Consider the following 21,536-nt stretch of genomic DNA (forward strand, 5'->3'; position numbering starts at 1 on the left):
CAGGCGCCAACTGAGGACGGAACTGGCGGGTAGCAGGTTGTGTATGTAGACAAGGGAGCCTGGGAGTGAAAGCGGACTGGAGGAGAGAAAACGAAAAGGAAGGGGGAAACAGAATCCTCGTTCTGGAATGAGCTGTGAAGATCATTATATTGCTGGGGAGTCTGCATGCAAAATGCCCAGCCTTCGAAGTCCAGCACTTGGTGGGCTGTTACCAGACAGTGTCAGACAGCCCTGCGGGCTAGGGGCTGGGATAAGGCGGAGACGTGGCCCCGCACTCGCCAAGCTGAAGGGAGGAAAAACTGAAAAAGCAAAGCGAGAGTCTGCACAGAGTGCACAAGTCGGGGAGAGATACAGGAACGCAGAGGTGCCCTCCTCTGCCCCCCGCTGCCAAAGTAAGTGCACGTGGACGCCGTGAGAACATCCTTTCTTTGGGGCTTCAGTGCTCACGGTCGCAGTTCATAGAATGCTTACTTAGGTGTCTACACCAATTCAAGTCTGCTGATAGGTGACCTCTCCAGAGACTTCTGACCTTTCCAAGGTGGTGATCAGTCCCCGTATCATGGATTTTGGTTGGCTGGGGTTTATGTGTTCGTTTGGTTTTGAATATTGTTTATAGACGCGCACAGATCACTACCTGTCCTGTGAATCTGAAAGATCTCTTTTGGAATTTTCGGACAGGGTTTCCTTATGAAGCTCTAGTTGGCTTCGAACTTGTGATATTCACAGCACTACTTCAGGCATGAGTCGCCATCTCGGGCTGATCTAGGGATACATAAATGGATTTGAAACGTGAACCTCCTGAAATGAGATATAAAATTGCAAGTCATTCAGCACTTTTTTTTTTTATGGAAAAAAAAAACTGATGGTGGCGGTTGTAGCAGGAATCTTAAAAGTTCTTATTAATAAAATCAAACCCGAAGCCAGTTATTGGCGTGAGCACTGGAAGGTCAGAGAGACAGAACAAGCCACAGCTATCTCACCTTGCCAGTTCCTCAGCTGGTCCTGTCTCCTCAGACTGGAAGCCTATGAGTCCTCATCCAGAATGAATCCCAGCTGAACTGTGCTGTTCAAAGCTTGAAAGCTTAACCAGCCAAATGCTTAACCAGCCACATGCTTAACCAGACAAATGCTTCTAATTCCTGGTCCTCACGCCTTATATACCTTTCTGCTTTCTACCATCACTCCCTAGGATTAAAGGCTTGCTTCCTGGGATTAAAGGCGTGAGTCACCATGCCTGGCTGTTTCCAATGTGGCCTTGAACTCACAGAGATGCCAGATGCATTTCTGCCTCTGGAATGCTAGGATTAAAGGCGTGTGCTATCACTGCCTAACTAGTGGCTTTTCTGTTCTCTGACCCCAGATAAGTTTATTAAAGTACACAATATTTTGGGGAACACAATACCACCACAGGCAGTTGTTTGTTTTTTAAACTGGGTCTCTTTGAAAATCTGTATAGTTCTAGAAAGAGACACCTGGAGCCTGAGGATATTCTGAAAAAGTTAAAGCACTTGCATTTTAAAATCTTTTTCAGGATGTGGTGGTGCATGCCTGTAATCCCAGCTCTTGGGAGGCAGAGTCAGGAGGACAGGGAGTTCCAGGCCAACCTAGGTGACTTTGTCTCAAATTTTAAAAAATTTAAAACTTCATCCCAGTCAACCTTGATATACCTGAGTAGACAACCAGTAGTGAACTAGAGTTCTCAGAAAGAAGCTGCAAGTACACTGAGCATCCTAGAAAAGCCAACTAATTGATTAGAACTTTAATGATAGTGGAGAGGTTGGAATATTGCAGACCCCAAGCCAGATTATCATGGCCCATCCTTAACCTTCTAAATAGCCATTTATTGTCCACCTTTGTGTGCTCTAACATCTTTGTGACCATTGCCTGAAGCCTTTGAGGTTGTATCAGGTGACTACTAGATTTCACTAACCCCGAGCAAGAATGTCACCAGAGAGCATCTGAGGTCTGTCTGTATCCAGGGTGTCCTGGTTTACTATAACCTGCCCACCTGATGCTTCTACACATGTATCTAAAAGGTGTTTATTTGTAACTCTCTTTGTTCTGTTACTACAAGAACTTGCATTGTTGGACCATGGTATTTAGGGTAACCTGGATTTGGTCATTCATATTTGGCTCCATAATAAACTACCTCTTGTCCCCCTTTGAGGTGAGCTGGTTTTTATATGGTCAAACATACCTCGGACTTATCAATAAACTGCCTAGTTTGGGGGAATCATTCTAGACTTTGTCATTCTTTCAGTGTTCAGCAGTAACAGTGTCCGTTGTTCGTTTCCGGGAAGAAAGTGTGTGTTGCTGGGATAGGCAGCTGACTAGCAGTGAGCAGGGACTGCTTGTGAGTAGGGTTGGAAGATCTGTATGCTCCCTACTGTTGTTTGCTTTTTACTTAAGGTACCAAGGGCTGAAATCAGGGCACCAGATACGCAAAGCAAGTGTTTTAGTCTTCTTTGTACTTTGTTTTGAGACAGTGTCTGAGTTGCCTTGACCTTAAACTCTTTGTAGCCGAGGTTGACCTTGAACTTCAGTTCTTCCGAATAGCTGAGGCACTGTGATTACAGGTCTACACCACCAGATCCAGCTTACCCTACTGTTTATAAGAAGTGTCATTTCCCAGATTGAATCTAGAAGAAACCCTTTAACTGCAAAGCTCAGTAATGCCAAATTGCCTTGCATTTCTTGGCCTTATCCTTTCACGACTCAGAACTTACAATTTGCTAGTGCTTGATTTCAGATTGATAAGAATATTAACATACTTTCCAAATTCTGGTAAATTGACAGCTCTCACCCCCTTTTGCAGCTGCCCTATCTCCCTGTGTGGTAATTGTGTCACTTGATATCTTGGCATCAAGCGCTGCCTCCTGCTCATACTTTGGGTATCAAGGTGATATCCAATAGTGAAACCACTAACTAATTTTATACCCAGATATTAGATCCATTTTTCAGTTCAATACCTAACTGGGAAAGGAACACTTGCTACTTGCCTCAAAAGCTTAGAGGCTCACATGACTTAATAAAAAGGACCTTTGTCAGCTGCAAAGTGCTGTTGGCAGGTGTGCCTATTCAAACACCAGGGAAGTACCCGATGCAGAGTGCCTGAGCTGGAAAGGCTCTGCAGAAGCCAACTCGCCTTTTTTTTTTTTTTTTTTTTTTTTTTTTAAAGATGAAAAAGATCAACAATAAAAAAAGTGATAGTTGACAAATAGCTTTATTGAAGGATGCCGATAACCAACCAGCTACTTTTGAATCTTGAATCTGTTAGGGTTTTTTGGTTTGGAGTTTTTATTTGGTTTGGGGTTTTGTTGTTTGGTGTGTGTGTGTGTGTGTGTGTGTGTGTGTGTGTGTGTGTGTGTGTGTGTGTGTGTGTTTAGGTCATCTTCATTGGAACTTTTTTCCTGGTGGCTCATGCCTGTGATATAGTCAGCAGCAACAATTATAGAGACACAGTCCCACAGTTAGGCCATGCCACTAGCTTTGACACACACACACACACACACACACACACACACACACACACACACACACGAGAATTTCAGGATGAGCCAGTGTGAAACAGGATCCTCTCCTCTGCTGCCATCTGAATTTGTTGGTAATACTCTGCTGTTTGTTTTAAATGGAATCCATTGGCATGATGTCCCCCCTGTATTCCCCTATCTCAGACACTCAAAGAAGTGAATTAATAGGAAAAAGCAAGCCCAGTCCTTTTAACTAAATGTCAGAGCCATTAAGTGTATTTCCAGTCCTCCTCTTATCCTTTTGAGCACTCAATCTTAGGCAGCCTCCCATTGTTGCTATAGGAACAGTGATGTCACCAGTTGCAATTCTGATGTCACTCCCTAGTCCCAACAAGGAGGAGGTGCATGGAAGGCTGGGGGAGGAAACAAGATCTTCAGCTGAGCAAGAACATCCCAGCATCTTCATTGACTTTAAAAGTATATTCTGGAATCTTCTGTGGTTCACTATTCCAGAGCTACAGAGGTAGGAAAGCCCACTGGGTTGGTAGAACAGCCCATTTTCTGATCCCCTGTGGTTAGAAAGGAGAAGCGATGGACAGCTTTTTTATTTCCAACTTAGCTTCATGATTCAGCCCTGCCAGTTTTAATTTCATCTTTGAATACTGTGGAAATAAGTGGACTCCCTCAGCAGCATCCCACACACTCTTCCTCCTCCTCAAGTTCTGAGTTATGTAGGGGTTTGGCCTGATATCCCAGGCCATCCTTTTGGAGGCCCGAGGGACTGACTCCTTCTCTCCCCCCAGTGTGGTGTTGAGTGTTGCTTGCCTGCTGGCTTCTCCAGCTCTGTTGTGTGGCTAATTTCCCTGCTCTTTTCTCTCCTGTGCTCTGAGTAAAATCATGCTGCTATAGCCGAGTCCGACTCTTACCCACTTGAAGCCTCCCATTTTTAAAAAAATTGAAGCTTTAGTTAGACAGCAGAGCCCTGGGAATGGGCAAGCTATTTGTAGCTCATGGAAAAGCATCTATATGAGGCAAGAAAGTACTATTAAGGGACAGTAAAGCTACAGGCACGCCACACGAAGGCTCAATGAATACTGAAAGGCACACTCCTAATGTCCTTGGTGAGAAAATCAGTTGAAACTCCAGTGTCAGCGTCAACAAGATTTGTTGGGTTTCTACAGTGTTCCAGACAGAAAGAGCAGACAGAGGAGGGAGTTGGGATGGAGACTGAGACATTCATCCATATTAAAATGAACACTAAAAAGCTTTGGTTGAAAGAGCTTCAAGATGGGACCAGATATGAAGCAACCCCATAAGGGCCTCATTTCTATAGCCTACAATTGAGCTTGTTCATGAGTTTAGAAATCTTGAGAAATTAGGAAATGGGTTTTGGGGGGGGGGGGTTTTCGGGTAGAGTTGTGGCCTGGTGTAGAGCAGGCTAACAGTACCTGCCTCACTCAGCTCTCTGCTGGCATTCATGGTTTGCACTCCTCTTCAGTTTGAGGTAACAATCACTTTGACACCACCCCATCTTTTGGTCTTGTTTTTGATCTTTTTTTCCTCATAGCTGTACCCCAGGCTTTAGAGCTCACTGTAGAGTCCAAGCTGGTCTCAAACCTGCAGCCACCATTCTGCCACAGCCTCCAAGTGCTGAGATCCAGCTGTCTCTTTGGCATTTGTGTGATGTACATATGTGTGTGAGAGAAAGAACATGCGTGGAGAGGTCAGAGGTTGACATCAAGTATTTTCATCAGTTGCTCTCCACTTATTTTGAGACAGTCTCTCACTGACCCTGGAGCTTACCAGTTTGGTTAGATACCCCAGTGCTGGAGTTATAGATGTGAACCACCACACCCAACTTGTTAGGTGGATGCTGGAGATGAAATTCAGATCATTATGGTTGTATGATTATATAGCAAAACATTTTAGTAACTGAGCCATCTTCCCAGCCCCCTCACTCTGTGTGTGTGTGTGTGTGTGTGTGTGTGTGTGTGTGTGTGTGTGTGTGCGAGCGCGCAGGTGTATGCATCTATACCTACATGCCCAGAGGCCAGAATAGTAGTGTGCTGCTAATCTCTCTCTACCTCATTCTCCACTGAACCTGCAGCTAGGCTGGTAGCCAGCAAACTAGCAAGCCTCCCCCGACCCCCAACACTGGGTTGGAGTCACAGGCACAAATGAGCAGTCACATTTAGCTTTTGAGTTTCTAGCTAGAGATTCAAACTCAGGTCTCCTTGCTGCTTAGCAAGTACTCCTGCTCCCTGAGCCATCTCTCCAGCCTCACTTTGGAATTTTTGAGGAACATTTTAAGTCAGTCCTTTGTGACCACAGAAAATGCCAAATCTCCCAAGCTGTTAACATAAAGAGCTAGAATAGCTAAAGAAAGAAGTCCATGGGTTCTAATCTTCTTCTTCTGGGCTTCAGTTTCCCAATCTGTAAGATGACAGTATGAATTAATTGAAAAGTAAATGACATTTACATTTTATATATTGACTTGTTTTCCTCTGTTGATTTAGTAGATAACATAGAGCTGTGACTCCAGTATATTGTTACTTTTTGATTTTGTTTGTTTGTGACAAGGTCTCACTCTGTCACTCAGGATGGTCTAGAACTAGAACAACAACAACAACAAAAGGCAAAGTTTTTTACAAGCCTGTGTATATATGCCTCTTCCAGATGACTTAGGGAGTTTTAGCTGACTAAAACAAACTTTATGTTTGCAGATAAACATACAGAAAATAGACTAAAAACACTAGAATATATGTAAGCTAAGAGTTTGCAAGATATACTAAACTAATAAAACATTTTCTGTGAAAAGAGTAATGAACATTTGGGATGTTCATGTCTTTGCTTTACTGGAATAGGAAGATCTGACCATAAAGTAACTTTCTGAGGTAAACTTATTGCTAAAGCATTGGATTTAAAAAAAATCAGAATAGATGGCTTGTCATCATAACTCATTTGAGCAAGCCATTTCTTTTTTGTTCCCAGGTTCTCCAATTTTAAGAAAGAGAAAATGAGCTGCCTGGAATTACAAATGGGCAGGACTTGTATAGTCACTCTTTCAACAGAAAATTACTAAGCACCAACTTTAAAGGTACTAGCTATTATGAAGGATACCAAGATGAGTAGGAAAATTGCTTTGTCTTCATGAAGCCATTTAATAAAGCAGACAGGATACATATGAACACTTGACATATTAGGTAGGATGGGAATCTAAAATGAATTATGTTAGAGACTTTGATGGAGAAGCAGTACTTCCACTAGAAACTTAAGAAATTTGTCATGGAGGATAACTGTGGCTTGGGCTCAAGTAGGGATGAGATTTAGAGGAATATCTTGGAGGCATGTGTACAGTTAATGCTGGGTAGATATTCCAAGAAGAAAATGCATTAATGTCTTCTATTAATGTCTCAGAAGAGATAGACTAAGGAAGTTAGTTGAACTGGAGACGTGGTTTATGAACTCTCTTTATGAGAACATATATTTTTCTCTTCTGAAAAAAATGCTTACAAAACGTTTTGAAATCCAAAAATTCTCCCATCCCACTTGCTCATCTTCAAGCTTCCAAGTGAAGTGTGTGAGATTAACCAATTGTTTTCATCATTCAGTAAGCCATTCATTTAAGAGCAGATAATAACAGTAGTCACTTAAGAAATCATTGGCCAAAAGTTGAATGATTTGTTATCTAAGAACTCTTCAGAATACACCAAGAGTAATATGTGGATCCCTCCCAGAAGTCTCCATGTTACTTTGTGCCCCTCACTTCTATGTATACATGAAAATAAGTTAGAGTCATCATTTGGTAATAAGAACAGTGGGGTCCATGTGTAAACTTAGTCATTTTTCTCTGTGTCTTTCTTTACAGAGTCCTTATATATTACATGGCAGGAGGGGCGGGTAGACTTAGGGATAGTGAAGACACCAACAAAGCTCATCTGGAGTCTTCCTTGTATCTCAGAAGCCATCCTCAGTAAGAGTAAGTGACTTACTTTTTTGCGCTTAATTCATATCTGTCTTAATTTTAGTATGTAGGTAGCCTGAATAAGGCAAATGTTCTGTTGATGTAGTTGTTCTCTACCAGACGCAACCTGCTTAGATGAAATATAAACTAGAGATGAAAAGACCATTGTTTGTGGATCTTATACTATCAATATTCTAGGTCAAGCTGCTACTAAATCTTGCCTTTCTTGGCCAAATAGCAGTACTATTCATCATTTTTCTTCATGCCCATGACACAAAGCATAAGAATATGTATATAGAGGTGTGACTCATGAATACAGCACTTGCCTAGCATGTAAGAGGCCCTGGACTCCATCTCTGGCACCACTATCACAAAAAAAAAAAAAAAAAAAAAAAAAAAAAAAAAAAGGAAAATGTGTATATAATCATGAGCTACTGAGAACAATACATGGTTTAACTTCATTGGTATAAACTTCTTTGCAAAGGGAACAAATTATTAAAATACAAAATTTCAAAGATTAGAAAACCTTCTAAATTATCTGTCCTACTTTGCTTTCTGTTGCTGTGGTAAAACACTGACCAAAACCAACTTGGGGAGGAAAGGGTTTATTTCTTCTTACAGGTTGGAAGGAGTCTCTCCTCAAGGGAAGCCAAGGCGGGAGTTTGAAGCAGACACCCAGAGGAGTGCTGCTTACAGGCTTGCTCAGCTACATGTCTTAGATAATCCAGGCCAATCTATCCAGGCATGGTACATCCCCCCAGTGAGCTGGGCCATCCTATAGTAATTACTGATCTAGAAAGTGCCCCATAGATTTGCCCCACAGGCCATTCTTGTTGTCCATCAGAATCACCCAGAAAGCGTGTGAGGACATTTTATATACGATTTCTTTATTACATGTATTTGGGGGAAGGGGTACCCCATGCCATAATGTGCATGTGGAGCTCAGAAGATAACTTGTAGGAGTCAGGTATCTTTTTTCACCACATGGGTCCTGGAAATTAAATTCATTGTCAGGCTTAGTGACAGATGCCCTTTACCTGCTGAGACACCTCGCTGGCCCCTTTTAAGAAATCTAATGCCGCCGGGCGTGGTGGCGCACGCCTTTAATCCCAGCACTCGGGAGGCAGAGCCAGGCGGATCTTTGTGAGTTCGAGGCCAGCCTGGGCTACCAAGTGAGCTCCAGGAAAGGCGCAAAGCTACGCAGAGAAACCCTGTCTCGAAAAACCAAAAAAAAAAAAAAAAGAAAAAAAAAAGAAATCTAATGCCTAAATTCTCTCAATGCAAAAACCATAAGAAAGGAGATTTTTATTTAGAATTTTTATTTCTCTCTAGATAGATAGATAGATAGATAGATAGATAGATAGATAGATAAAATAGATAGATAGATTTATTTTATTTTATTTATTTTACTAAGAGTCATATCCAGGGCCTTCCACAGGCTGGGCAAGCACTCTACTGCTTAGCTATACCCTCAGCCCCAGATTCAGTTTCTTTCCACTCTTGAGTAATTGCATGAGTTCTTCATTTTGGAAAATCCAATGTTTCCTCAGATAATCTCTGTCATCTGGATGAGAATAGAGACAGTAGAGTGTGAAAATGAGAATCTCTGTGAGAACAGAAAACAGCTCTTGAGTGATTTTATATTTTGATTTCCCTTTAATAATTATCCATAACCTTCCAAAACAAAGGCAACATGCCCATATATTTGTAAACATTATTCTCTTTTTCTTTTTATATTTTTCTTGATTGTACGGGTATGGCAGTGAGGCAGGCACACACATGCTGTGGTGCTCGTGTGACAGAAGACTCGTGGGAGTCAGTTTTCCTTACATCATGTGGGCCCCAGGGGTCAGGTTCACATCATCAGAGTTGGCAGCAGACATCTTTACCTGTAGGCGTCATCCCGGCAGACCTTCCTTTTCATTACTTTTTCAGCATGTGGTTGGTGACCTGGGATTTGAGTTTGTCTTCATTTTGAGCAAGGGTGCATGCCCCCACGTCAGCCAACATCTGTTCAAACAAGCATTTCCAGTTAATCAGATGAACACCACTAAAAATTGCCATGCTTTTCAATCAGCTGTTTGTGATCATGATGTCAGCTTCGAGCAAGATGTTGACCTTTACTCTAATGGAATTTTAAAGCAGTTTTTTGCTGTAATCCAAATCTACAGATAGATGTCTGTTTCATGAGACTGTCAGGACGTTTGGAGGGTGGGGGGAGTTGGACGTCTTACTTCATCTTGCCATTGAAGGGTATGGATGGGAGCCGAGTTTGTAATAGGGAATTTTCAGTGTGGAACCCAGAAGGGGAAGTTGGGCATGGGAAAGGAAAGTGAGGGCAAAGAGACCTTTCTTGCCACTTCAGGTTGACAAGCAGGATACATAAGTCTCTGTGGCACTGGGCTACATTTTCAAATACTACAACGTAGAATGCCAGGTTTTGAAGAGTGGATGAGACTGAAAACAAAGAGGATTTGGATTAAGGACTCTGAGGGAGGCAGTAAAGCAGCAAGGGTTAAGACAATGGCTGGCGACTGGGGGTGAAAGAATTAGCGGCTGGTGAGGGCGGGTATCTTATGTAGAGGATGCCAGGCAAAATGAATCTCAGCCTTCTAGCCAGAGGACCAGGTAGCTGGTTGCACCACTGCTGAAATGAGAGAACAGAGCAAAGTGTCAAGAGGGCCGTGAAAGGACGCATTAGCCAAGTCACCACTGCATCCTGGACCCTGGACCATGGAGTCTGAGCATCTCCCAGCATCTTAGCTTATTGGAGAGAGAATGATCTCAAGGAAGATTACCAGTGTAAGTTAGTGCTCTAGAAAGGGATGAGAAACAAAGCTTCCGTTGTTAAAAACTAGCTCATGTAGACAGAACAGGCAAGGAAAATGTAAATTAATCCGTTTGGTCACATTTGGTTTTGAGTGTCTACTGAAAATCAGAAGCGGGGTGTTGGTAGGGAACAAAGTAAGACACAGCTGACAGATTCGTTCATTTAACAAATAATTAAGTATGAACAATACAGTCCAGGCATCAGCTTCATCTCTAGAGATGTAAACGTGTTTGAGAAGTTGTGTCGCAGGTGAGAGCTGAGGCTGATGATAACTGGTTGAGAGGGCTGAAGGAGCTCTTTCTATAGGTCTCTGTGGAAAGCATGGCTCCTGCTTCCTGTATCTCTGCCATTCTCTTTGTTTCTCCTACTGTTCATGTAACCTTTTGGTGATTTTTTCTTTTTCTTTTTCTTTTAATGCTGCCAGATGGCAGATAGGGTTGACTGGTTACAAAGCCAAAATGGCGTATGCAAAGTTGATGTCTATTCACCTGGAGACAACCAACACCAGGACTGGAAAATGGTAAGGTCTCCTTCTTCAGCAGCACTAGTTAGGGACATTTGGACTGTCCTCAAGAGCAGCCTTATTCTGACCTTCATTTTGAAGGTGGTTAAAATGAGCTCCTGTAGAACAAAAATTTCCCATCTACTGCAACAAATTCTGCAGCTTATGATATTTGACACTTTCGTTTTTAATTATGTGTTCTGGGAGCATGGCTTGAGCATGTGAGTGCAGGTACCCCAGAGGCCAGAAGAGGGTGTGATTCCCCTGAAACTGGAGCTGCAAGCAGTTGTGAGATACTGTGTGGGCACTGGAAACCAAACTCTGGTCCTCTGTATGAGCAGCATGTGCTCCTAACTGCTGAGCCTATGTTTGGTATTTAGTAGAGAAATATGCTATGATTAATAAAAAGTATGTATTACAATGACAGCATTTTACGTTTTAAACAACCACGGATCAGAAGTGCCTGTGGGCTGGAGAGGTGACTCAGTGGGTGAAGGTGCCTGCCATCAGACCCCTGGAACCCACACAGTGGAAGGAGAGAACTAACTCGGGACAAATTGCCCTCTGACCTCCATATAAATGTTGTGGAATAAACCTTGCTCCCAATCAGTCAGTGTAAGAAATATAATAAATGTTTCCAAGGTTCATCAGAAATAATTCCTGAAATTCGGGAAATCTTAAAATTCTGAGAAGTTTAAACTCCCCTCTCAGCCACTGCTCCTTGGGTGTTCAGTAAGCACTTATTAAGCTCTTGGTGGGGGAGAAGAAGGGGTCTCTGTATCCGTCAGGGTCCAATAAGAAGATATTAATAAATAATAAATAAAAATAAAGTAATAATAAACCACACCTATGCTTTAATGTTTAAAAATTATTTCCTGAGAAAAGGTAATCCCTGAAAGATACAAGGATTTTGGGATTCTAGAAGTTAACATAGAAAGTAGCTGTTAAGCTGAAACTCATAGTGAGAGCCTTCACTCACGGCTGTTTGGACACAGATGGGCCAGGGCACAGCTCTCTTCTCCCTCTGCTAACAAAGGCCACTGCCCAAGGAGAGAGATGCTTAAAGGGGTCAGTCCAGAGTCACAAAGCGAGACAAATTTGCACTAAATGACCATATATGGACCTGTACAGACAGCAGGTTCTGGTATCAGAAACATCTAAACAAATTGGACAGAATTCTCTTTTTGAAGTTCTTGGACCAATGAGATGGCTCAGAGAGTACAGATGCTTGCCACCAAGCCTGATGCCTCAGTTCGTGTCCCAGAACCCACATGCTGAAAGGGTGAAAGATGAGAACTGTCTCCCACAGTTTGTCCTCCTTCATCCTCGCACACGCATCTCCACACACACACACACACACACACACACACACACACACACACACTGTAACACACACACACACACACACTGTAACACACACACACACACACACACTGTAACACACACACACACACACACACACACACACACTGTAAAATTAAAGATGACTTAATCCAATGCATACATCATTGTATCCTTGCTCAGAATACTAACATTTGCCCAATACATATTTGCATGTAATGTCATGTGACCCATCTTCTTTTTATACCAAAAATATTTTCTTATCAATAGGAGCCAAAAACCCTGAGAAATATTCATAAGACATACAGACACTCATATCAAATTGCCAAAGACCCCCAAACTGCCTGTGTTGGATATTTTATCCACCTCTGCCCTTTTATGTAGAGAAACAAAATACAAATCAGATTCAGTTAAACAAGACAAACAAAACCCCAACACCTTTCACTAAGCAAGAAGTACCCTAGGAGATCCAAAAACAAAACTAAATTCTGCCATGGTGAACCTTACCACTCATGGGGAAATATAATTATAATGTAAAGTTTAAATATAATTTAAGATGTAAGTATAATTTTATATCAATCTGGCATTTGAAGTTATGTAAATAACCATTGGACATTAATTTAAAAAAAAAAGCAGTTTACGGTCATTTGCTAAGTAATTTTCCGAACAGTAGTTGTTAGAGTTTAAATAATGGGTCACTGCAAGCAGGACACGGTGACATGCCTTGTGACTCCAGCACTCCGAAGGTGGAGATGGAAAACAATTGGGTTAGGTATCTTTAACGAGCTAGACACGGAAAGGAAAAGCAGGGCTGGGGAGTTAGTTAGCATAAACTAAGCTACTGAAGCAGACCATGACCAAGGGAGAAACTGAGCCCATTCACTTTTCTGTGCGCTCACTCCTTCATGGGCATGAAACTGTCTTGGTTTTGAAAAGGGGAAAGAGTGGTTTGGCACTCTCCTGGCACACAGCTCAGGATACTATTGAGTAAGAAGAGGGGGGCTGCAGGACCAGCACACTCTTGACAGAAGAGAAAGCGGAGTGCTTGGTCTCCAAGGCAACTCAGGTGATTTTGTGTTTCCATCAGTACATGCAGCCTAGAGAGTTCTAAAGAGCATCCCCAGAAGCAGAACCAGGTAGCATATATAGTGTAGAGAATACGTTGCATTTGGACATAGATGATAGACAAATCTATAGTTTTATAATAAAGCACAAGTTTTTTTTCTGCAAGTCTCTTCCATTCCACTTGGATAAAATATAATAACAACCTCCAAGAAGAATTGTGCTGATTACAACAGGAGGCTGATCACATCTGTGTTGGCCTGACTGCCTCATGGCATTGGCTTTGCTGGGAGTTCTGAGGAAGCTCGGGGTGGACTTGAAAAGGCCCCTCTCTATTATTTGCCATCATGAGATGAAGAAGTCAAGTCTGAAAAACAGTCTGCAGCAGGCCTGAGCACACTTAGGTCTGACACCTCTTCTGGCCTCTGCAAGCACCCACGTGCATGTATATACACACACACACAAAATAATAATAATAATAATAATAATAATAATAATAATAATAATTAAGAAAACTTTTTTAAATTACTGCTATGGAACAAATAGTAGCCAGTAACTTTTAAGTACTTTATGTTTTATTTCATGTCATTTTATTTTATGGGTACAGGTGTTTTGTCTGTGTGCCTAGCACATGCCTGGTGCCTGTAGAGGCCAGAAGAGGGTGTCAGAGTCCCTGGAACCAGAGTTACAGACAATTGTGACCATCATGGGTGCTGAGAATCAAAGCCAGGTCCTCTGAAAGAGCAGCAAGTGCTCTGAACACTGAGCCATCCCCCTAGCCCAGTAGCTAGTAACTTTTACTTTCATAATAAACTAGTAGTTTGAAGATATATTAGCAATTTTATAACCAAGCATTATTCTTTTTAAAATGGCCATATTTGTAGTCATTCTTAGATTGACAAAATTCTTTACATTTGATAGGAAAGAAAGCATAAATATGTACATGGTACTATGTTCAGGTTTAAAGTTTTTGCCACATACAGATACAGAGTAAATATATAACTGTGTGTGTGTGCGCGCGCGCGCTGGCGCACACGCGCTCATCACAGCTCACATCCATCAGAGTCTAACTGCAAAAAACTAATCACCCACAGTTATTAATCCCCAATTATAAATTAATTCATTAATATCAATTAGTCATGGGAAGCCACATAGCATGTCAAGATTTTGCTGTATCAAATAATTAGGTACAATTTTCCCCTTTTTCTAAAACTGTACTTTTAATAAAAGACATAAATTTAAAAACAACATATCTGGATGAGGGTGGCACAGGAGGGAGAGATGAGCAGATCTCTGAGTTTGAGGATAGTCAGGGCTACACAGAGAAACTCTGTCTCAAAAAAGAAAAAGAAATGACAATAACAACCCAACAGATAGATCTGAGAAGGCAGTGATGAGCATCAGTGCCAGCTCAGTTCAGATAGCAACTCCCCATGGTCATCAGGATCTTGCTGGTTTGCCGCAGTAGAAGCAACATGATGTAGGAGCTGATGGCCTGATTGGAATTCCAGCTTCATCACCAATTAATGTTATAATTTCAAATGACTCACTAACTTAATCTCTCAGTTCTTTCTCCCCCTTGTAAAATGAAGAAAGCAAGAGAATTAACATTTGAGTTTACTGTGAAGGTAATTTAAAGGGGATGGTAGCCCTCAAATCCTCAGCATCTGATAATGTGTAGTGACTGCACAGTAAATTGTGATGCTGGAGCCAGCTTGGGAGGCTGGCCTTCAAGGTTGTCCTGAACGCCTCATATCTTTGCTGTGCTACAACTGGGTGAAACCATGTCTACTTTTCAGGATGCATCAACAGATCCTGTCCGAGTGCTCAGCTGGCTCCGCAGAGACCTGGAAAAAAGTACGGCAGGGTTCCAGGACTCGAGGTTCAAGCCTGGAGAGTCATCAATTATGGAGGAAGCGCCCGTCCCGGGAGACCAACGCAAAGGTTTCTGTGTCGACTATTACAATACCACCCACAAGGGCAGTCCAGGGAGATTGCATTTTGAGATGACTCACAAGGAGATCCCTTCCCAAGGCCCCTGTGTCCGAGCTGGTAATGGGAATTCCATCGATGAAGTTTCCTTCTATGCCAACCGCCTCACAAACCTAGTGATAGCCATGGCCCGGAAGGAGATCAATGAGAAGATCCATGGCTCTGAAAACAAATGTATCCATCAGTCGTTGTTTATGGGGGATGAGCCCACGCCCCACAAAAGCTTGAGTACAGTAGCCTCTGAGCTGGTGAATGAGACCGTCTCTGCGTGTTCCAAGAACATCACTGGTGACAAAGCTCCAGGCTCTGGAGACAGAGCCTTGGGGTCAGGACAGAGCCCTAGTCTAAGATACAAAAGCACTTTGAAGATCAAGGAGAGCACCAAGGATGGCAAGTGTCCAGATGACAAGCCTGGGTCTAAGAAGTCTTTCTTCTATAAGGAAGTATTTGAATCTCGGAATGCAGGGGACGCCAAGGACGGTGGAAGGTCCTTTCCTGGAGAAAGAAAGATATTCAGGGGCCAGGACAGAACTGATGACTTTACAAGCTCTGTCAGTCAAGGGATTATGACCTATGCCAACAGTGTGGTATCTGACATGATGGTCTCCATCATGAAGACCTTGAGGATCCAGGTGAAAGACACAACCATTGCCACTATTCTGCTGAAGAAGGTATTGATCAAGCATGCAAAAGAGGTCGTCTCTGATCTCATCGACTCGTTCATGAAGAACCTCCACAATGTCACAGGGAGCCTAATGACTGACACAGACTTTGTCTCAGCCGTGAAGCGAAGCCTTTTTTCTCATGGAAGCCAAAAGGCCACAGACATCATGGATGCCATGATGGGTAAGCTGTACAATGTGATGTTTGCCAAGAAATTCCCTGAGAGCAGAAAAGCCAAGGACAAGTCTGAGAGCTATTCCCTTATCTCCATGAAATCACGGGGTGGTGACCCAAGGCAACCAAACCTGAACTTTGCGATGAAATCAGAATCAAAACTGAGAGAAAGTTTGTTTGCTGCATGCAAACCAGAGAAAGAGAAGACATGTGCTGAAACTCTGGGCGAGCACATTATTAAGGAGGGACTGAGCATGTGGCACAAAACTCATCAAAAAGACGATTGTAAATCTCCTGGCCTCGATCGTGCCGCAAAGCAGGGTGGCCCTCATCAGCAAGAGGTTTCCTTTGAGTCTCCAGACTCTTGTGACTTAAGCCCTCCTCCACAGCAGCCAGAGACTTTTGAAAATTTTATGTGTGAATCAGACACCTGGGCCAAGGACCTGATTGTGTCAGCCCTGCTTCTGATTCAGTACCACCTGGCCCAGGGAGGAAGGATGGATGCTCAGAGCTTCCTGGAAGCTGCTGCCAGCACCAACTTCCCCGCCAACAAGCAGCCCGTAGTTCACGATGAGTCCAGACTTAAGTCTCCTCATAAGATATGTGACCAAGAACAAACAGAAAAGAAGGATCTGATGAGTGTCATCTTCAATTTTATCCGGAACTTACTCAGTGAGACCATCTTCAAGGGTAACCGAAGTGAATCCAAGGGGCAGAACGTTAAGGAAGAAGAAATCAATATGTGCGAAAGGCCTATGACCCCTCCTGCGCCGAAATTCTGTGAGGATGAGGAGACTGATGGTGCCTTTTCTGGACTAACCAAGATGGTCGCCAACCAGCTAGATGGCTGCATGAATGGGCAGATGGTGGAACACCTCATGGACTCTGTGATGAAGTTATGCCTCATTATTGCCAAATCTTGTGACTCTCCCTTGGCCGAGCTGGGAGATGAAAAGTGTGGGGATGCCAGCAGGCCAAGTTCTGCCTTCCCAGATAACTTATATGAATGCTGCTTACCAGTCAAGGGCACGGGGACAGCCGAAGCCCTCCTGCAGACTGCCTACCAAGCCATCCATAACGAACTGAGAGGTTTGTCAGGACAGCCGCCCGAGGGATGCGAGATACCCAAGGTCATCGTCAGCAACCACAATCTGGCTGACACTGTTCAGAACAAGCAGCTGCAAGCTGTCCTGCAGTGGGTAGCTGCCTCAGAGCTCAATGTCCCTATTTTGTACTTTGCTGGTGATGATGAAGGAATCCAGGAGAAGGTAAGAAAGCAAAACCAGAAAGCTGTTCTGGGTGGTAACTTGGGTTTTACAGTCTGTGTGTTTTTCTGAATGGGAACACAGCTGTAGGAAGGGGAGAACTGGACAGAAGGAGTTTGAAGATGGTGCCTCTCGGCAGGTAAGAATAAACTGAGAGGAGATGATGAGTAATCAGAAACCCACTCAGGCGAGAAGGAGTGTTGTCTGTTTTCTGAATTTATTGGTGCCAGGAGCACAAGTTAAGATTCTCCAGGAGACTTGGTGTAGGAATCAGACAAAAGTCTGTACTTTAGGCTGACTTTTTGTTTTCTTTCTTTCTTTGTGTGTGTGTGTGTGTGTGTGTGTGTGTGTGTGTGTGTATACACACATGTACTTGGGTTTCATGAGTGCAGTTGTGTGCATGTGTACCTGGAGACCAGAGAACAACATTGGATATCCTCCCCAATCACATCCCAGCCTAATTTTTGAGACAGGGTCTCATTCTGAACCTGTCAGCTAGACTGGCTGGCCAGTGTGTCCTGGGGAATCCTCTTGTCTCCACTTCGTAGTGCTGGGAATACCGGCGTGCACTGCTGCACCCAGGGTTTTTTTTTTTTCACATGGGTTCTCGAGGAATCAAACTCTGGTCCTCATGCTTGTGTGGCAAGCACTTGACTGAATGAGCCGTTTCCTCAGCCCCACATGCTGTGCTTTCGATTGAGCAGGATTGCCCAAAACATGAAATGTTACTTCTGGAACAGGTTGAGGAAGAAAACAGGGTTTGGCTTTAATGACCTCTTATTTTATCCACTTTATGGTATGTGTGTGTGTGTGTGTGTGTGTGTGTGTGTGTGTGTGTGTGTGTGTGTGTGTGTATGTCTATGTGTGTGCACGTGCACGGCAAGTTACATATGTGGAGGACGTGGAGAACGGAAGACAATTTGCAGGAGTCAGCTCTTCACTATTGGGATCTGGAGATCAAACTGAGCTCATCAGGAACAGCAACAAGCATACCTCTACCACTAAGCCATCTTACAAGCCTGATTTATGGACAGCTAAACCTGTCACTAGTCTCTCAGCTTGTTGTCTAGTGGTACTGGAGATTTGGTGGACTTAACAAATAGTACCATGATAGGTGTGGATTTGCATCCAGAGGGCAGCAGCTGGAACTTCCAGGTTCTTACACTTCCACAATGAAAAAGACACTTGAATCATATCAGGTAAAGAGATCTTTTCTCTAGAACCTGTGATTCGGTTCTGTGGAACCATATGTTTAAGAGAGTTAAAGCTTTCTCATGCCTCAGTAGCAACTACAGTGACCTTCCATGTTTGTTGTGGTGCTAAGAACAGGCTTTGGATTGACGTTTCTAAACTTAAAACTCCTGAAACTGGGAATAAACCTTGGTGTACCCTTATTCATTCCTGATCAGTCAGGAATAGTGGATTCTCAGTATTCAGGCCACTAAACTCAAGAATCATTGGTAACCCTAGGGCCATTACTCTGTTTTCTCTTATCTGTTTTAAAAGGAGGGTGTAACAGCAAGATCTGGAGAATAGACTTGCAAGTTGGTAAGATACCCAGAAGTTGGGAAATATTAGGGGTACACTTTATTAGATCTGGGAAGGCAGCTGCAACAGTACATTGGAACCTCACCATCTTGGAAGAGGATAGAAATGCCCTTGTTCCACATAGAAAGTGTCCAGTGCCATGTAATCTTACGGCAGTAGTTGACTCTTGGATCCAAATATATTTATGAGATACAGATATGTTAAAGTTCTGAGGTGAGACAGAGGGATCCTATGTTCCCTGAGGCCCACCAGAAGAGAGATGGTTTCCAAGGAAATTATCTTCTGTGCATACTGGAGGAGAGGAGGAACCACTGTGGGGAGCTTCACGGACCACATGCTGGTGACAAAGATAAGAAGACTGAATTGCAGAAAATGGCATGGGAGGCTTTAACATGGTTGAATGGTAACAAAAGCTTTACCCTCAGAGAGTTATGCAAACGGTTTGTGCTCGGTACCCTTGACTAATAATGTTGTGTATGAAGAATGTCTCCTGTAAGTATATTTAGACACCCTACTGCTCCAGAACACAGGGAAAGTTAGGCTAGAGGATTTATAGCCTGGGTCCTCATCATTCTTCAGTTCCCAGTATAGTGCTCTGTTTTTTAATATAAATGGTGCGGAAGTTGTACAGGGAGATATTTAGAGTTGGAATGTGTCTCGTAGACCTAGAATTTCTTACTTATATATTATGGATGAGTTGTTGGATATCAGAAGTCTTTGCATGGCACATAGACCAGGAAGGCATTCTTTAAATCATGGTAGATACTAATCTTTTTTCCGTTTTTGAAAATGAGTCCTCTCATTGGGGCTGTTTGTTTGGCCTTTGGGGCCAAGGTAGAAGGGAGTAATGAGAAAGATTGAGTTACTGCTCTCTAGCAGAGCCTCACATTATCCTTGTAGAACATAACTGTTTCCTTCGCAAACCATACTCCTCTGGATGATCCAGGGCATGGTCACTGAAGTCAGCCCAGCTGGACAGGTGGAGAAAATGGCCTTAGTGCCCAGTGTAGCAGATTAAAAAAGGTTTCCACTGGTGTGAGTGAGGCAAGATGTAGAGTACCACATATCTTAACAGTTCCTTCTGGGCTTCTAGGAGGACTATCTGATGTTTCATTTGTCTATTTCCAGCTAACTACATTACCTTTAATTACTATGACCTTTACCTGGTAGGCTTTTAGGGCTTTTAATGGTTACCCCCCAAATATCTTAAGATGTCTTCAACCAAAAGCACTGTGGTGGCTGTCTCAGCTCTGAGATAGGGGCCACCCTGATGCTGCATCTGATTTCTTTGGAGCACGATAGCCTCCCATGCTGTCCTTAGGCACTGAGTCAACACCGGAAGAGCAAAGCCTCGCTGCTTTGCCACAGATAACAAGAAGAGCGTTTAGAAAGCTGTCATGTCCGGTGCCAGGGGCTTCTGTCAGAGCCCACTTTATCTGATGAAAGGATTGTTCTAATTGGCTGTCCCAGTTAAGGGCTAAGAGCCAAAACCCCTTGTAGAAGCTTTCATCCCAATTCATATTTAAAATACAGATTTGATAAAAATGCAGCCATTCCCTAAAGGGTCAAAGCTACTTGTCTTTGGTGGAACTGGCTTAATTATTGCTGTCATTGGAGGCAGGGGGATTGCCATGCTTCCAGAGCCAACATGCATCCAACATAGTATACTTCCTACTGATTACCTGAGCTGTGTGTGTGTGTGTGTGTGTGTGTGTGTAGACATGTTAGCCTCAAGAGAGTAGGACACATAAGACGCTGATATTTTGATCTAAATGTTCCTCAGTAGAGCTTTATATCAAAATATTTACCTATTGTAGGGTGGCTCCTTCTGAAAAAACTAGGTCCTTAAGATCTTTTTCTAGCATCCTGGGAAACGAGGTTCCTAAACCTCTGATAGAGGATTCTCCACATGTGCTGCCAGAGAATTCTAGTGACTGCATCCTCCCATTCTAAAGCAAACAGGTATCAGAGTCAGGGTGCAAAGGAATGCAAAAGAAAGGAAAAGAGAAAAGCGGCCTTTAAGTCCAAAACCTGTATTATATGCCATTCAGTAGCTTCAGGGACTTGAGTAGTAGAGCATAGGGATTAACCACCCGCTGATGCGTCAGGATTGCATCCTGTGGAATTCCCTATTTGGCTTGACTACTAGGAGGATTGGGACCTACATGGGACCAGTAAGGTATGTTTACTGATAAAAAAGTTTAATGATAGGTCATAATCCTAGTTTAGAGCCTGCCCCTGATGGATCCTAGTGTTTCATTAGGATAACTTCCTCCAGGCTTTAAATGGGTTTTATTGGGTAAGCAATCCCAAATAACTGAGTCCACCTTTGTTAGAATTCCCCAGGGAACTTCAGAGGCTAGGGCTCTCATGACTGAATTGCACGATTGTCCCTAGGTGACTCAATATGTCCCTTCCCAACAGGGACTAAGGGCATTGAGAAGTGGCCAGGAATGTATAATTGACCTGGTCTTGAGATTGACAGAATACTGGAGGGGGTATGAAATAGTATAATTGGGGTGTTTCTTCTCTCCAACTATATAAATTGACAGGATATTTGGGAGTATAAAATACTGTGTGTGGGAAAATTCTTCTATCCCTACTATCTATAAATTGGGAGGAAAGTTCCAGAGAAAATGGTAAAGACTGAGCAAGAGGCCCTAGTATCTTTGAGCAGATTAACTTGCTTACCTGTCATGTCCATGGCATCCTGAGCCGCTTCAGC

General features: G+C 43.0%; 1 protein-coding gene across 3 annotated transcripts in view; it reads left to right on the plus strand.

Annotated features, from left to right (window-relative positions):
• Window position 1: 1 nt before the first annotated feature.
• Window positions 2-21,536, plus strand: part of Akap3 (A-kinase anchoring protein 3) — a 30,704-nt gene continuing 9,169 nt past the window's right edge. The window contains exons 1-5 of one of the 3 annotated variants that reach the window (XM_006987881.3): window positions 3,826-3,993; window positions 6,462-6,567; window positions 7,339-7,449; window positions 10,689-10,784; window positions 14,969-17,266. In XM_006987881.3, coding sequence (XP_006987943.1) covers window positions 10,689-10,784; window positions 14,969-17,266 — 2,394 coding nt within the window. In that variant the 5' untranslated portion in view covers window positions 3,826-3,993; window positions 6,462-6,567; window positions 7,339-7,449. Of the gene's footprint in view, window positions 393-3,825; window positions 3,994-6,461; window positions 6,568-7,338; window positions 7,450-10,688; window positions 10,785-14,968; window positions 17,267-21,536 lie in introns of those variants that run through there. The other 2 variants (XM_016006405.3, XM_016006406.3) reach the window with 2 other exon arrangements.

This window comes from Peromyscus maniculatus, chromosome 3 (assembly GCF_049852395.1).
Source record: "Peromyscus maniculatus bairdii isolate BWxNUB_F1_BW_parent chromosome 3, HU_Pman_BW_mat_3.1, whole genome shotgun sequence".
NCBI lineage: Eukaryota > Metazoa > Chordata > Mammalia > Rodentia > Cricetidae > Peromyscus > Peromyscus maniculatus.